The sequence below is a fragment of the Ictalurus punctatus genome, chromosome 17, assembly GCF_001660625.3.
Source record: "Ictalurus punctatus breed USDA103 chromosome 17, Coco_2.0, whole genome shotgun sequence".
Classification (NCBI taxonomy): domain Eukaryota; kingdom Metazoa; phylum Chordata; class Actinopteri; order Siluriformes; family Ictaluridae; genus Ictalurus; species Ictalurus punctatus.
The window spans coordinates 23,113,716-23,130,894 of record NC_030432.2 but is presented as its reverse complement, the minus strand read 5'-3'; the positions used below and the strand labels follow the sequence as shown (position 1 = coordinate 23,130,894).

The 17,179-nt window shown below is 39.7% G+C and overlaps 2 protein-coding genes across 5 annotated transcripts in view; both read right to left on the bottom strand.

Moving 5' to 3' along the window:
* nbeab (neurobeachin b) overlaps positions 1-6,907 on the bottom strand; it is a 378,177-nt gene extending 371,270 nt beyond the window's left edge. The window contains exon 1 of the mRNA XM_053687300.1: positions 6,407-6,907. Within this exon, the coding sequence (XP_053543275.1) occupies positions 6,407-6,694 (288 nt within the window). The 5' untranslated portion in view covers positions 6,695-6,907. The remainder of the gene's footprint in view (positions 1-6,406) is intronic.
* Positions 6,908-12,835: 5,928 nt separating this feature from the next.
* Positions 12,836-17,179, bottom strand: part of stard13b (StAR-related lipid transfer (START) domain containing 13b) — a 94,501-nt gene continuing 90,157 nt past the window's right edge. For all 4 annotated transcript variants that reach the window (XM_053687143.1, XM_017490906.3, XM_017490905.2 and 1 more), the window contains 7 exons: positions 16,907-17,105; positions 16,577-16,790; positions 16,142-16,256; positions 15,431-15,667; positions 14,245-14,462; positions 13,932-14,108; positions 12,836-13,781 (listed from right to left, as the gene is read on the bottom strand). In XM_053687143.1, coding sequence (XP_053543118.1) covers positions 13,664-13,781; positions 13,932-14,108; positions 14,245-14,462; positions 15,431-15,667; positions 16,142-16,256; positions 16,577-16,790; positions 16,907-17,105 — 1,278 coding nt within the window. In that variant the 3' untranslated portion in view covers positions 12,836-13,663. The remainder of the gene's footprint in view (positions 13,782-13,931; positions 14,109-14,244; positions 14,463-15,430; positions 15,668-16,141; positions 16,257-16,576; positions 16,791-16,906; positions 17,106-17,179) is intronic.

Genomic DNA, 17,179 nt, shown 5'->3' with positions numbered 1-17,179 from the left:
GTTCTGCATCTTCCTTCCCCCCGCGTTTGCGTTTTTTTATTCCCTTTACACAGTTCCTCTGGAGATGTCCCAGCACTGTGAGGCTGAGTGTGTTAAGGCTGTCAGTGCCTCTGCCCCGGCATGCCAAGGGCTGTAAAGTTGCTGCTCCCTGCTGAGACTAAATGGATTATAATTAATCTCTGGAGCCCTCGACAATCAGACGCTGGATCTCCCAGCTAAGAGCGGACCGCAAATCTGTTCTGCCGCCTGTGAGCAGGTGTAGACGAGGTCAGGTACGATACAGGGATGAGTAGATCACCAGACTGCACTCACGGGACCCGATTAACTCGAAATCCACGTCCGTAAGTAAGAACAAAAGCGTACAGGGTGATTTACTAAAACTGCAATCGAGTCTACAATAGGAGTAGTGAAGTTTTAATATTCAGAAAGTCCGCACAGATCGAAGCAGACCGATTAAATGTGAGAGAATCGGCAAAAGATCGATCTGCGTAAAGCCTGCAAAAGCGAAGCGGAAGTTATTTTGACTCACTACTATGCCATGTCTGTAACACAAGACGTAAGATGTCTATAATACATGATATGTATAATATTCATAGTAAAAAGTGAGTGCTTTTTATAGCCGCTATTGCTAAACATGCTAAACATGCTAAATCTAAAGAAGCTAAATATTATCCATCCATCCATCCATCCATCTTGCATACCGCTTATCCTTCTCAGGGTCACAGGGAAACCTGGAGCCTATCCCAGGGAGCATCGGGCACAAGGCGGGGTACTAGATATTATGATTTTGAAGAAATCCTCACAAACAATGTTAGCACTAGGCTGTCATGTTAGCACTAACAATGTCATGTTAGCACTAGGCTGTCAATTAAACCGGATTTTTAAAACAAAAGGGAAACGGTTATCTCGATATCTCCACACACGACAGCTGTACACCTCGCTGGCTTTGAGACGGAAACAGGGGGAAATGCATGATTCTGATTGGCTCATCCTGTTTCTCACCATAGCTGCTCACAGCCAATAAGATGTGATTAAACAAACTAAGCGACGCATTCATTTGATGTTGTAGGGTTGTTAAATATAAAACAATAAAGACATCAACCTGAAGTCATTATCGCACAATTCCTGCTATAAACAGCTATAATGACGTTTATAAAAAGGTGTACGTGTATAGTAAACACCCACACCTTTAGTCTCTTTCACCCCTGAAAGAAAGTCTATTATTATTTCACGTCCTACGCTGCCATTTTTCAGTTCAGTGCCTTTAAGTTGAACGCTCTTGAGTGCTTAAGTGCTTGGCTTCTGTTCCTGCCTGCAAGCCCAGTTTTACAGAAGTCTCTTGGTGTGTTATGGGCACCGGGAGCCGGGAGCTTGGTAACAGAAGCGTCATCTGAATGTCAACAGGCTCCTCGGCGCGTTTACTCCATCTGCCGCCTCTGGGATTCGAGTGAAAGACGGTACTCTCGCTAGATCGGAGTGTTGTCACCTCCAATGCATTTCTTCACAAAGTCACAAGATAGATAGAAATCTAGTCTGTCTCATTAACAAGTTCGAGATGTATCATCAAGGGTGAGGGGTGGGGGGAGGGGGAGGGGGAGGGGGGGGCGATTCAAGTCTAAACGATTCTGCACTGATCTCTATAGTCAGATTTTTATTATTATTATTATTCATATTCATATCCAGACATTTGCAGTAAGCACTCTTTAATGGTCAGGGTCACGACGGAACCGGAGGCTATCCCAGGAACACCGGCGTAAGATCACAGGGTATCGTACTCTCACATTCACATCTAGGGACAGAACCCCGGAGGAAAACCACATACACAGTGAAAATATGCGGAACCTCATACAGACTCCAGCTCAGGATCAAACCCAGGAGCTGCACCACCACGTTGCTATTCATATTAATATTTTAACCAAAAGAAATTGGTTAAAATATACCGTATTTTCTGGCCAGAAGTCGAAACCATATGCTTAGTGTTTGTGCTATGTGAAAATTAGATGCTAGCTAAGCTAGTTAACAGATTGCAGAGCCTGAATAACAGTTTCCCTACATGAGCGGTTACTCAGTAACATTTTATAAAGCAGTCCCTCCAGAATTTCGCAATGGTGAGATTTTTTGCGATTTTTTAAAAAATTACCGCAGATTCGGGCCAAGACGCGTCACGTCACGTCATCGCGACGCGCATTCGGCCAAAGCCCTCTTCGAATTCGAACTCGTGCGTCGAACACGAGTACAGCTAAAACGTCTCGTTTACCAACAAACGCCACCGCGAAAGACAATCTCGTGCAACTGCAATTTCGCCAATTCGATTCAAAGCATTAAAAAAAAAAACCTCAGCAAGCTGCATTGAAAATTTTTTTAAAAATGCAAAAAATTTAAATAAAAAAAAAAAAAAAGCCAAAGCAAAATCAAGAATTTTTGGCCACAGGAATAAAAATGAAATCCTGTATGGACTGATGAAGATGACTACGGAAGCTCGCTTCTGCTTATGAAACAAACTACTAAGCAGATTTTTATCTGCGTGTTAATATCCCTCAACTGTGACATTTTATCTCTTAACTGGGAGTTATGTACACACAACTGTGTCTTTCTTTCCTCTCGGTTACGTCTTAATATCTCATAACTGCACTTCTGTTCCTAATAATCAAACCACAACACAACCCAGCATACGCAGCAGTGTGTAAACATGGGCATAGTATTTTCTCAAGATTCCACATAGAGCTCAGATCAGAGCTTTATATACAGTATAAAGTATCCCAGAAATCCATAAAGCATTCAGTGGCACCTCACCATATGCTCATGTCATCATACCTATATTTAAGGGCAGCGAACAGAAGGAACATCTGTGGCCTTATCACTAGATCATTACATCAGCTCACAACGACAATGTTCAGAAAGGAAACAAAACTTACAGAAGATACAGCACTGATAACGGCATGAAGGACAAATTAAGCACTGCCAAATCATGAGCAATGAGCAAGCCAGAGGGGGCACTAACTTAGAACATAGATATTACACTAACAAGCAAGTGTCATGTTTGCCTTGATCATCAGATTAACGTCAGTTTCTGGTGCTATTCTCTTTGTCTGGTCATGAGTTTGAGTCTTGTGCCTTGAGTGGGTCACACTACAGTGACCTGGAGTGTGAAATTATATCTCATTAGCTGAGTCTGTGTTGAACCGGGATATATAATATCAGATGATACCATTGAAAATGATAAAGTGTGCAAAAAGCAGAATGGCTTTAATTGCACCGTTTCCATGTAGCTGCACCTACGGTGAAGTCACATACGTTTCTTATTTAATTTCACACGATCGTGTGAGTGATGAAGTTCAATTTCAACATGTTATTGGCCTAGACTAAAAGTAAACACGTGTTAATATGGGTAAAATAAAGCAAATATGAATAAAACAAATACGAATCGTGTGAATAAAACAAATGTGAATCGTGTGAATAAAACAAATGTGAATCGTGTGAATAAAACAAATATTAATCATGTGAATTAAACAAATGTGACTCATGTGAATTAAACAAATGTGACTCGTGAATAAAACAAATGTGAATCACGTGAATAAAAAAGTGAATCATGTGAAAGAAACAAATATGAATCATGTAAATGAAACAAATATGAATCATGTAAATGAAACAAATGTGAATCGTGTGAATAAAACAAATACGAATCGTGTGAATAAAACAAATACGAATCGTGTGAATAAAACAAATGTGAATCATGTGAATAAAACAAATGTGAATCGTGTGAATAAAACAAATGTGAATCGTGAATAAAACAGTGAATCATGTGAATGAAACAAATATGAATCATGTGAATGAAACAAATATGAATCATGTAAATGAAACAAATATGAATCATGTAAATGAAACAAATATGAATCGTGTCAATAAAACAAATGTGAATCGTGTGAATAAAACAAATGTGAATCGTGTGAATAAAACATGTGAATCACGTGAATAAAACAAATGTGACTCATGTGAATTAAACAAATGTGACTCGTGAATAAAACAAATGTGAATCACGTGAATAAAAAAGTGAATCATGTGAAAGAAACAAATAGGAATCATGTGAAAGAAACAAATATGAATCATGTAAATGAAACAAATATGAATCATGTAAATGAAACAAATATGAATCGTGTAAATGAAACAAATGTGAATCGTGTGAATAAAACAAATGTGAATCGTGTGAATAAAACAAATGTGAATCGTGTGAATAAAACAAATGTGAATCGTGTGAATAAAACAAATGTGAATCTTGTGAATAAAACAAATATGAATCATGTGAATAAAACAAATATTAATCATGTGGATAAAACAAATATTAATCATGTGGATAAAACAAATGTGACTCATGTGAATTAAACAAATGTGACTCGTGAATAAAACAAATGTGAATCACGTGAATAAAAAAGTGAATCATGTGAAAGAAACAAATAGGAATCATGTGAAAGAAACAAATATGAATCATGTAAATGAAACAAATATGAATCATGTAAATGAAACAAATGTGAATCGTGTGAATAAAACAAATGTGAATCGTGTGAATAAAACAAATGTGAATCGTGTGAATAAAACAAATGTGAATCGTGTGAATAAAACAAATATGAATCATGTGAATAAAACAAATATGAATCATGTGGATAAAACAAATATTAATCATGTGGATAAAACAAATGTGACTCATGTGAATTAAACAAATGTGACTCGTGAATAAAATAAATGTGAATCAGGTGAATAAAAAAGTGAATCATGTGAAAGAAACAAATATGAATCATTTGAATGAAAAATATGAATCGTGAATAAAACAAATATGAATCATGTGAATAAAACACATGGAAATGATAAAGCAAAACATTCATTTGATGTGATGGGGAAGCGGTGGCTCAGCAGATAGGGTTCTGAACTACTCATTGGAAGGCTGTGAGTTTGAATCCCAGTATTTCCAAACTGGCCCATAAATCTCCCTTGATTAGCGCAATGGTAAGTTGCTTTGGATTTACATATTCTTTAAAAGTGTGTCCAAATGACTAAACGTAAATGTAAAAAAATTCACATGCGGAAAAGTACAAATATACACCGTACATGTGAAAAAATAATATGTAAAAAAAAAAATAATAATAAGTTCATCATGTGAAAAATGGCTAAAAACACACGCTCTACATGTGAAACAAATAACGCAAAATAAATAAATAAATGAATGTTGTGGGGACAATTACGCGGAAATAAAATGAACTGCACTACATGTGGAAAATTAAGAATTGGGAGAAAATGACATTTGTAATTAATAATCATCATCATACATACACACGTGAAAACAAAAACACATGTACTGCATATGAAAAAAAATAAAGTGAAGATAAATTGATGATGTGGAAATAAAATCTCTTGCACTATATGAGATGGAAAAAATGACATCTTATCCTACACAGGGTCACGGGGGAGACTGGAGCCTATCCCAGGGAACTCGGGGCACGAGGCAGGGGACACCCTGGACGGGGCGCCAACCCATCGCAGGGCACGATCACACAATTTGGAAAAACTAATCAGCCTACAACGCATGTGTTTTTACTGGGGGAATAAACCAGAGAACACACAAGCTCCACACACTCGGGGCAGAGGCGGGATTCTACCCCCCAACGCCACAGGTGTGAGCCACAGTGCCCCCTGAAAAAATTACACATGTAAAATAATAATAATAATAATAATAATAATAATAATAATCACATGTGAAAACCTTTCTGTAAGGGGAACTGTAAAGGTAAATGAGCATGAAAGTTTCTTTTTATTAACATGTGTCTACATTAGTCTGATTTGTGTGTCAGCCAGGATGCATTCGATTTTTCTTCTCATTGAGGCAAAGATAAATAAATAAACTTGTAAACAAGTAAGAGGTAACAGGAACAGTGCTGTGTGAGTGCTACTGCATGATGTCTGGAGGTCAGCAGGTGATCTGTGAGCATCAGCGTGTGTGAAAGTTAAGAGACCTGGTAGGCCGACACGCTCGTTAAGTGTGTGTGTGTGTGTGTGTTATTGCTATAGTGTGCATGGATTTACAGTCTGAGCAATGAACTAAAGCTTCACATTCCACAGAGAGCACAGAGAGCACGTGAGGGTGGTTGTGTAGGGTGTATGTGGTTGTGTAGGGTGTATATGGTTGTGCAGGGTGTATATGTGGTTGTGTAGGGTGTATGTGGTTGTGTAGGGTGCATATGTGGTTGTGTAGGGTGCATATGTGGTTGTGTAGGGTGCATATGTGGTTGTGTAGGGTGCATATGTGGTTGTGTAGGGTGTATATGGTTGTGCAGGGTGTATATGTGGTTGTGTAGGGTGTATATGTGGTTGTGTAGGGTGTATGTGGTTGTGTAGGTTGTATAGATCATCAGCTCACCAGATTGAGCACGGTCTCCGCGATGTCTCTGTCGCTCACCTCCCCGGCACGGATGAGACCCGCGAGCACGGCGAACTTCGTCCTGATGTTGCGGATGGGCACCGCGGGGTTCAGCACGCCGGCCGCCAGGAGCACGGATCCGGAGCCGGAGCACGCAGACCCCGCAGACGACCCCGAGGCAGCCGCCTCGCCCGTGACGGAGCCCGCGGCCCCGCGCTGCTGCTGCTGCTGCTGCTCTCCGCGGCCCGGAGCGCACAGCGCCGTCTCACTCGCCATCATCATCATCATCCACACCTGTCTCTACAGGCAGCGCGACACCATCCACGCCGTTTCCGGACACGGATCGGGCTTGGAAGAAATTTCGAGAAGCAGCCTAACAGAGGCTTAAGATAAGAGACGAACCGCTGCAGATGTGGACAGACCCGAGTCCGTGTGCGGTGTGCGGTTGGCTTGGGACGCGCTTCCTCTCTGAGCGCCACTCAATCTCTACATGGACGATTCACGAAGGAATCGGTTCTTTCCGAACGACTCCCTTGAATCTGAATCGGATGGATTGGTTCAAAAGAAAAACAAGCACTCCTATTATTATTATTATTATTATTATTATTATTATTATTATTATTATTATTATTATGAGAGGCAGTGGGTAGGGCTGCACCGTCACAGCTCCAGGGTCCCCGGTTCAATCCTGAGCTCGGCTTCCTGTCTGTGTGGAGTTTCTCATGTTATCCCTGTGTCCATGTGGGTTTCCTCTGAGGTTCTCTGTTTTGTCTGGTCTATATGTAGCATCTAAGTATATGACCATCATTTCCATCATACTCTTATCTTATATGATGGTATATGTAAAAAAAAAAAAAAAAAAAAAGGCAAATTAATGGTTTATTCTATGCTCTAATGTACTAATTATGCTTTTTAGGGGCAGTGGTTGCTCACTAGTTGAAAGCTCTGGGTTACCAATCAGAAGGCTGGAGGTTCCAGTGCAAGCACCAATAAACTGCCATTGTTTGTGCCCATGAGCAAGGTCCTTAACCCTCTCCACTCCACGGGTGCTGTATCATGGCTGACCCTGCACTCTGACCCCAAGCTTCCTAACTATATATTTCATACTGTAATGTATATGTGACAAATAAAGGCTTCTCCTTGTTTTTCTTCTTCGTCCTTCCAAAAACATGCTGTTATATGGATTGGCTATGCTAAATTGCCCCTATGTAAATGTTTGTTAATGTGTGTGTGTGTGTGTGTGTGTGTGTGTGTGTGTGTGTGTGTGTGTGTGTGTGTGTGTGTGTGTGTCATCTTGAGCCATGTATCCCATGCAGGATAGGCTCCAGATTCGCAGAAACTCTGACCAGGATAAAGCACTATTTATAAAGATGAATAAATTCATGTGACGTATTATAATGTATTATTATGACTTTTTTTTATAAGCCTTTTAAATCTTTAGTCTATATGCATTCTAAATCTAAGCATTTGACTATCATTTCCATCAAACTCATTTCTTACATGATGGTTGTTTAATATGTATATATATATATATATATATATATATATATATATATATATATATATATATATATATATTTAATAGTCAAAATTATGGTTCATACTATATATTAATAAAGCTTATCCCTCTTACTATGACAGCAAGACTCTGGATTTTGTGATAGCTTTATTCCTATTCCATTCACAAACAAATCAGACTTATTTCTAAGTCATACATTATAAATCATGCTTGCTCTAAAGATAGAGTGACAGTAGGAATGAATGTGAAACAGGGACAAAGATTTATTCTGCAATAAATCCATACACGCTTCCCTACATCTAATGAATGAAAACTGACTCGCTTCGATTCATTAAACCGGCTCTTTTCGAAAGAATCGAGTTTGTGAAGTGAGTCGTAAAGGCCATCAGTTAGTGCAGGTCTGACCTGTCTGCTTCAGCAACACGCCCTCTATGTGCAGCTGAGATCTGAGCTCTGTCATCCTCCACACGTCACTAACACACCTTCACCTTCACACTGGAGAAATAACATACACATCATTGCCACCAATAATAATATAGGCTTCAACACACAGAGACTGGAAAACGTAGTGTTTATTATGACGGAAGAAGAAGAAGAGTAAATAAAAATGCTTAATAATTAGTTAGTATTCTCCAGGTCAACATTCAGTAATCATTTCTTTAATTAAATCACACCAATTATCCAAAATAAAAGTTATTCAATTGTATTATTCTTTGATTATATAAACTTATAAATGATATAAAAATATGAAGTAATACGGGGCTCAGGGGCTTAGTGGTTAGCATGTGTGCCTCGCACCTCCGGGTTTAGGGGTTCGAATCCCGGATTTGCCCTGTATGCACGGATCTTGCGTGTTTTCCCCATGCTTCAGGGGTTTCCTCCGGGTACTCTAGTTTCCTCCCCAGTCCAAAGACATGCATTGTAGGCTGATTGTCATTTCCAAAATCGTCCAGAGTGTGTGTGTGTGTGTGTGCAGTTGTGCTCTGTTATGTTAAGGTTGGTGCCTCACAACTCTGGTTCCTCAATTAGATCATCAGCTCCTCCCACCTCCCAAAATCATGCCGATAGGTGGACCGGTGACTCGAACTGCCCCTAGGTGTGAAGGAGAGTGTGAATGGTGCACTGCGATGGACTGGTATCCCTTCCAGGGGGACGATCCAAGATGGCGACGCCGTCCTGGTCGCTCCGCTTAGACTGTGCTTTTATTGACTTTTTTTTTTTTTTTTTTAAACCTATTTATAATCACTCCTTGTGCACACACAACATCTGCACTGATCACTTATGACAGCATTTTCATTTCACTACAAGTTATATACTGTATAAAATTGTGTACGTGACAAATCGAAATTCTGAATCTTGAATCGATTCCCACCTTGTGCTCACGGTCCTGGGGATAGACTCCGGACCCACTGCAATCCAGACCAGGGTAGAACCAGAAGATCAAAGCACAATAGATAATCATAGTAGTAATACTGTTTATTATATAAATCCCACATTATTATTATTATTATTATTATTATTATTATTATTATTATTGTTGTTGTTGTTGTTGTTGTTAGTAGTAGTAGTGTATAGTAGTAGTAGTTTTAGTAGAAGTAGTTAGTTAGTTTTAAGAAAATTGTTTCTTTACATAACACATTAATTTTCCTTTCAAAATCTTAAACTGATTTACAAAAGCAGAGAAATTTAAAATTAATAAAGAAAAAAATACAATTTTTTTCTGTTTTTGTTTTGTTTTGTTTTGTTTTGTTTTTTTTAATCCTTGACCGGGATAAAGAGGTTACTGAACATGAATAAATCAATGGGAAATTATTCATTTAATGAATGTGAATAAACTGTAAGAAGAAAACTTGTATCTGTGTATCTGTGTGTGTGGGCTTGTTTTTATAACTTGTTTGGCGGCCAAATTTCCGGACACAAGGATAGGAACAGTTTTGACCTTGTGGAACGTCCTCACAAGGATAGTAAGCCAAACATGTGTGTGTGTGTGTGTGTGTGTGTGTGAGCATAAGGACATAGACTGAATCACTGTTTATGTAGTACGTGTCACTCTGCACTTTCTATAGTAAGCCTTTAAATCTTCATGAAAAGTCCAACAGACAGAGAGACAGACAGCACATCACACAATCACACACACACACACACACCTGTTTCTTCATTAGCATCTCAAGGAACATGTGTTAAACTTCATAACCGTTATAAAAACGTGAGCACATGAACTTGATCATGATGCATGTATTAGTCCTGAATCTGAAACTATTAATACAGGCTTCAGATTTTTTAACAAAGCTTTTTGTTTATCAACATAAACAAACAACAACAACAACAAAAAAGAAGCAGAAGTCATTCGAGTAGTCGAAATATTGCCATGACATGGCTGCCGGAACGAGAGTAAGGCTTTCCTTCCCAAATTGGCCCTGCACTAATTTCCACTTCACCTTAGCAGTTAGGCAGATCAGAGACCCACTTTCTCCTTTTGTTATTAGTTAATTGGCTTCTCTTCGCCTGTCTCTCCAGCTGTGAGCTTGTGGCCGTGTTACGCTCTAGACAGATGTTTCAGGAAGCTCAGAGTGTGAGAAGTTTAACACTCCATGTCATACGCTTGACAGGTTGAGCCTGGATCATTAATATTTAATCCAAAGCAGCTCCGTATTACAAAGTGCACTAAGGCACTGAGTTAGTCTGTTTTAAATGGGGGAAATAATGCACCGAGTTTAGCACTGCATTACATATTGGGCATAAAATACCAGTCCGTATCATCAGGATTACTCATCCGTAATGACCTTCTCGTTAAAAAAAAAAAAAAAAGAAGCTTATTTTTCAGTCCTGAGATACATCAATAATTTACAAGCAGATGTGTAACTCGTTTGCTGTGATAAAAATCATACATACATATTTTAGTACAACTCATGAATAAAATACCGCCATTTCAGTTTCTATTGTTATAAAGCATGCTTTTAAAACAGTTTTAGTAATCCCTGCTTTAAAGATCCCTTCACAGATGAAGCAAAGATCAGAATATAAAACCGAGACAGACTAATAGTGCCATCTAGGGGATGTAAAAGCATTTTTCTTTTGATGTCTCTCTGGTCAGCTGCTAAGAAATCAAGCATTAAGTCCTTCTTAAGTAATAGTAATAATAACTGTAGGCATTAGGGATATAAGAAACTCATTAACTCATTTCTAAAAAGTTGTTTATAATAATTTGCCCCCCCCCCCCAAAAAAAAAAAAAAAAAAAAAAAAAAAACAGCCAAATACCACCCTTTTCCAAGTGGAGCTACAAAGCTAACGTAGCCTTCAAATAAGATCCGTTTATAACCGACGGTTTAGCAATTGTGAAAACCTGCAAGCCTAAATATAATCACACACTCGACTCAAACCGTGTCAAGATGTTCTGTATGACAAACAGATGAGCTTTTCTGGTTTCTAACCCTGTATGAGACACTGGGGGCGGGAATCAAACCCCCATCTCTGGAGGTGCGAGGCAAACATGCTAACCACTTAGCCACCGTGCACTTAGCAACCCGTCGTGTTATTTAAAAAAAATATATATATACAATTTCTGTTTCTTTTGCACTGGATATACTCCAGGATGTGTTTACACACTGGCACAATTCCCCAAATAGAAAATTATACAATCAATAAGATACAGTCATGGACATAGTTAACGTTGAGGTAAGAGTGTGACGCTAAACTGATGGCTATAAGCCTTCCATCCATCCATCCATCCATCTTCTATACCGCTTTATCCTATTCAGGGTCACGGGGAACCTGGAGCCTATCCCAGGGAGCATCGGGCACAAGGTGGGGTACACCCTGGACAGGGCTGTTGGCTATAAGGTTGTATATATTTAATGTTATGCTGGATCAGGATACGTTATATACTGCTATATACTGCTATATACTATACATATACATATATAAATCTCTTTTTTCCCACATGACTGTTTTTAAACACACTTTAACTTCCAATGCATACACTCTATTATAATACGTACAAATGGAGATGATAAAATGAACGAGATTCCAAAAAAAAAAAAAAAAACATACACTGTGGAGACATAAGGCCGTATTCGGAGTTAGTGAAATGCACACAGTGAAGATTTAATACTGAAACCGTACGCATTGATATTCACACCTCAGATATGACTGTAGACAGGAGGGCCATTCAGAGAGATGCACAAGATCTGCATACGTGTGGTGGAGCTTAAGTAAACCAGAGACGTCTCTCAGGTACGCGCAAGTCTGTCCTTGAAATTAATTGTTTTTCGGAATATCAAGTCGAGTCCAGCACCAATGTCTGACGGCTCGACTTTAACCACAATACGTGACATTGAAATGCAGGTTTTCGGCTGTGGACACACTATAAAATAAGTATCGAATGCTATTCGATGCAGGAATCGGACACATCAATACGTCAGTGTTAATAAAATTAACCGTATCGTACGTGTAAAGTCTATGGAAAGATTTTTTTTTTTTTTTTTTCCCCACACGGAGGAGACAGCATCTTAATCTCAAGGGGTGAATTTTACATGGACAAGACAAGACCTTCTCATTCTCGAGACGAGCTCATACTGCATTTGACAGGAAGGAAAGGAAAGACGATCTGTTTCTTCATTCCGCATCGTCTGTAATCCCCCCCCCCCCCCCCCCCCGGGCTTACATGGAGGTGACTGTAATAATCTCAACGCGAAGCCCAGAATATCGACGTAATCATGTGATCATGTGCGTAACCCGAGTCTGAATACGGGGAACTATTACTGAATACGCAGCAGATTCTATAGAATCTCTATAGAGACTCTATAGAATTTACCAGGAACCAAAAAAAAAAAAAAAAAAAAGCAATTAGGGGAGAAATACAGGATAGCTGAAAGTCACGGAAAAAAAAAACAAAAAAAGACATAACCAGTTATTTATAATTAATTTATGTATAGTTTATTAAAAAGACATTGTCTCTGACTTGTCCTCTACGTAATCCAGTACTACAAGAGCAGGTCTGAGAAAGTCAAACCCAAGTCGTCATTTTTTTTTTTTTTTTTTTTTTTCATTTTTACAAAGTTAAAATAAAATACAATAAAATAACACCAATTTCTCAGACAAAACACCGAATAATCGACGAAGAAAAAGGCCAAGTAAAACCAGCTTACATCTGAGTAACATTGTGTACCATAATAAATCACATTGATATCAGTGCAAATGAGATATCAAGAGATATATATATATATATATATAACGGCCAAATGCTTGGACTAACACAAGCCTTTGGATAAAACACACTCTGTACAGGTCCGTATACACGTGAACACACACACACACATATACACACTGACACAGAATACAAGAACACACATGCGACTGTGCGGCATGTGATCAAATATAGCATTCGATTTAACCAAAAAAAAAAAAAACAACACAAAAAAATTAACGTACATGCTTCCCAGAAGCATTTAAGAGCTTAGATGTTGTATACATTGTATAAGATTATGTGCACAGCAAATATGTACCAATAGAATTAATTAGAATACGAATAAAGATAATTACAAATAATACAATATTACAAAAGGGGCAAAACAACATTAAAGCTAAGGTACACTGGCAGGATGCTGATTTATTTATTTATTTATTTATTTATTTCCACTTTGGGCATCTTAAGAGTCACAGCATTGGCTGAAGGGTGTCCCGGGTCCTGGGTGTCCCTCACAGAGATGTCCGTTCATGGAGAAAGGCATCATGGGACTCAGATTTTAGTCTCTGGTCCATCTGCATGGATGGGCTGGAAGGAGTTGCGGATACGGGCGGCCTCGGCGGCACACAGGTGACCGAACGCCTTGTTGTACCATTCTGGAGTTCTGCCTCTGAACACATGGGGAAGGAAATGGGAGAACTTATTTACACTATGCACACTATATTAGCATGCGTTAATATTTATAAACAGACCTATGTCTGTTTAAAAAGTGCAATATGGTAATATGAGCAAAACGACCGATGACGGTGTGCGTACTCACTTGAGGTCCACTCTGCAGATGTGCGTGAGCCGAGACTTGCCCGATCCGCAGGGCTCCAGCAGGTAGCCAGACTCGAGCACGACGCCCCTCACACCACCTACGAGAGGACACTCGTCGTGCTCGATGGAGACGGACACGAGCGAGCATGCGCCCCGAGGTAAATCTGTCCTCCACGACCTGAGAGTGAACACACGGCAAACGTAACTAGGAGAAAACTGTGTACGAGTCATTTTAAATATATTAATATATCGGGTAATTCCAGTGCAGTAACATCAGAGGAAGTACAGCACAAATAATGTGGTTTGTCACATACCTGAGAACTACAAAGTCCCTGCTGGGGTGTGGGGGCATGCGGTTTAGGACATATTGGAAGACCTCAGTCTGCTTGTCCAGCACTTCACACACTCTCCACTGCAGCAGATCCACATCCCACAGGTGGCGCTCTCGTAGTACGCGGTTCAGCACCACAGACGGAGGAGCTTCCACCTCTACTGAGACACGCCAGCGCCGCAACGGGTTCCCGTCACCTACCTGCAGGCCAGCGGGACATTTCACACACTTAGCCTTGATCAGTGATTCAGTGAATCAATACTGAGCCTTGATGTGACTACTAAAAAAAAATCAGTGAATCATTGACTCATTCCATAGCTTTGATCTGACTACAAAAAACCCCAGAGATTTAATGAATCAGTGAATCGATACTTAGCCTTCTTCTGTTTACCAAAAAAAAAAGTGATTCAATGAGTCAGTGAATAAATACTTAGCCTTGACTGTTTACCCAACAATCAGTGATAAACTGAATCAGTGAATCACGACCTTGTTCTGACTACTAATAAATCAGTAATTCAGTAATTGAATGAATCAGTACTTAGGCTTTTTGTGACTTCCCAACAAAATCAGTGAATCGTTGAATCATTGAATCAGTACATAGCCCGGCTCTGACTACAAAACAAATCAGAGATTCACCGAATCAGTGAATTAATACTTAGCCTTCTTCTGCTTTCCAAAAAAATCAGTGATTCAGTGAATCAGTACTTAGCCGTGATCAGACTACTAAAAAATCTGTGATTCAGTGAATCGATACTTAGCCTGGATTCAGCGAATTGATTCAGCAAATGAGTGGATCAATACTTAGCCTAATAATGACTACCCAAAAGATCAGTGATTCAGTCAAGCAATACTTAGTCTTGATCAGACTACTAAAAAAAAAAAAACAGTGAATCATTGAATTATTGGCTTATTCTGAATACAAAACAAATCAGAGATTCAACGAATCAGTGAATCAATACTTAGCCTTCTTCTTTGTACCAAAAAAATCAGTGAGTCAGTGAATCAAAACTACCAAAAAGACAGTGACTTATACATACGCTATACCCTTATCTAATTTACTTGAAATGAAGGTGAAAAAAATTTCTGCTTATTCAGCTACCATCTTATCTCTGACCCCTAAGGGCAGTACACTAAGCCAGTACAAACATGCCCAAGTCTCCAATCACTACCTTCTTGTATGCAAGTTCGGTGTTATTGGAGCTTTGGCAGGACACCCAGCCCTTGGCTTTGTCTCGCGCCTCCTTGAGCAGGCCTTGAAGTCGGGAGTCTAAGTGCACAGGCCAGGAGCCTTCGTCCTCCTCCTCTTCCTCATGCTGCTGCTGCTTACACAAGTCCTCCAGCGTCGGGGCCTGCAGGTCCGCCTCCACGTACGAGTTTCTCGACTGCGTCACCATTTCATGGGGAATCTTAGGGTGGGGGAGACAAAGAGATATTGATTTTCCAGAAATTACATAAAGTTCAGGTCATTACGAGGTGAAGTCTATTCATGTTTGTAGCTTAAAGGTCATACCGAATGCGTCAATAGAGAATTTATTCTTTTTATGTCACCCAACAAAAATAACTGGGTACTCCTCTTATTAAAAAAAAAAAAAAAGCATTTTTATTGTAAGTTCTATAAACAAGCTGGTTATTTGACATAAAAAATTTTAATCGAATGGTAAATTATTATGAGAATATCTCTGTGTTGGGCCGCTGATGCATACGCGAACTGTTAAAGGAAGCAGGAAGAGATGATTTGATTGGATATCATAGCAGCAGTCCTAACCATACCTCCAGATAAAGTATTCATTCAAACCCCGCCCCTTTTAACACGACAATGGTCAAGGACCTTGCCACATCTAAATACATCAATGCCATGAGAGAGAGAGAGAGAGACTCACCTCGAATAGCCGGTTGCACTCTGTGATCATATGTGCCAGACCCTGAGTGGCGGCCAGGTTCTCATTCAGGTCCTTTTGGTCAGGTCTTCCAGTGGCGTATTTCTTCTGCATGGTTCTATAAAGAAACAGCAGCAGAGCTTTGATTCTAAATATACTAGAAAAAACTATGGAATGCCATTCAAGGCCAAAAAAGTATATACAAATGTATGACAGTAGTGCAGTCGTTCATCAAAAGTTATTTCGGGGTTTTTTTTTTTTTTTCGCCCAGAAGACATCAGACGAGATCTTCTCCATCTGAACTGGAAACATTGCTTATCTCAAGTTCTGATACCATGGGCTGATCAACTTAAGCTTTCCTGCCTAACCTGACTCTGAATGCGAGGAACTTTCCCCATGAGTCAACCTAAGTCACTCAAGCTCTCTGTGAATGCCCACCTTGGACAGAGGTTTTCCTTCTTCAGGATATTGAGGTGAAAAAGGGAGGGCGCTAAACACACGGCAATATTCATGGGTGTCATCTGATTCTCCTGCACAGAGGAAGTGACATCGCTGAGGAAGCACAGCAAGGTTTGCAGGACTTCTCTGTTCTCGTCGGACATCAGCATGATGGCTGCCTGGACCGCCTGCAACCGCTGGTCCTTAGGCACGTCTACAAAGATATACAGAAAACAAAAAGTGAGCGAAATATAGATTATAGATTACAGATGATAGAAAATAGTGGTAAGTGAATGAATTTTATAGGGAAATGTAGGTTCATTCCCTTACACTGGTAAATATGGAGGAAAGTTTCTCCCAGCTTGCTGGTGAGGAGCGGCTCGGGAAGATCTCTGAAGAACTGCTTGACCATGTCGGCCACATCGTAGGCGGACTGGTCCTCATAATTCACATCCTCCGGAGAGTTCTCGTTCATCTGCCTGAGAGCCTGGATGCGAGATTTCACTCCAGACTTGCGGAAGAGTCCCACCTGGAGATTATTTGAGACACCGAATTAATGGTGAAGAAGGTGATATACGGCGTATGTGTGGTGGTCTGGAAGCC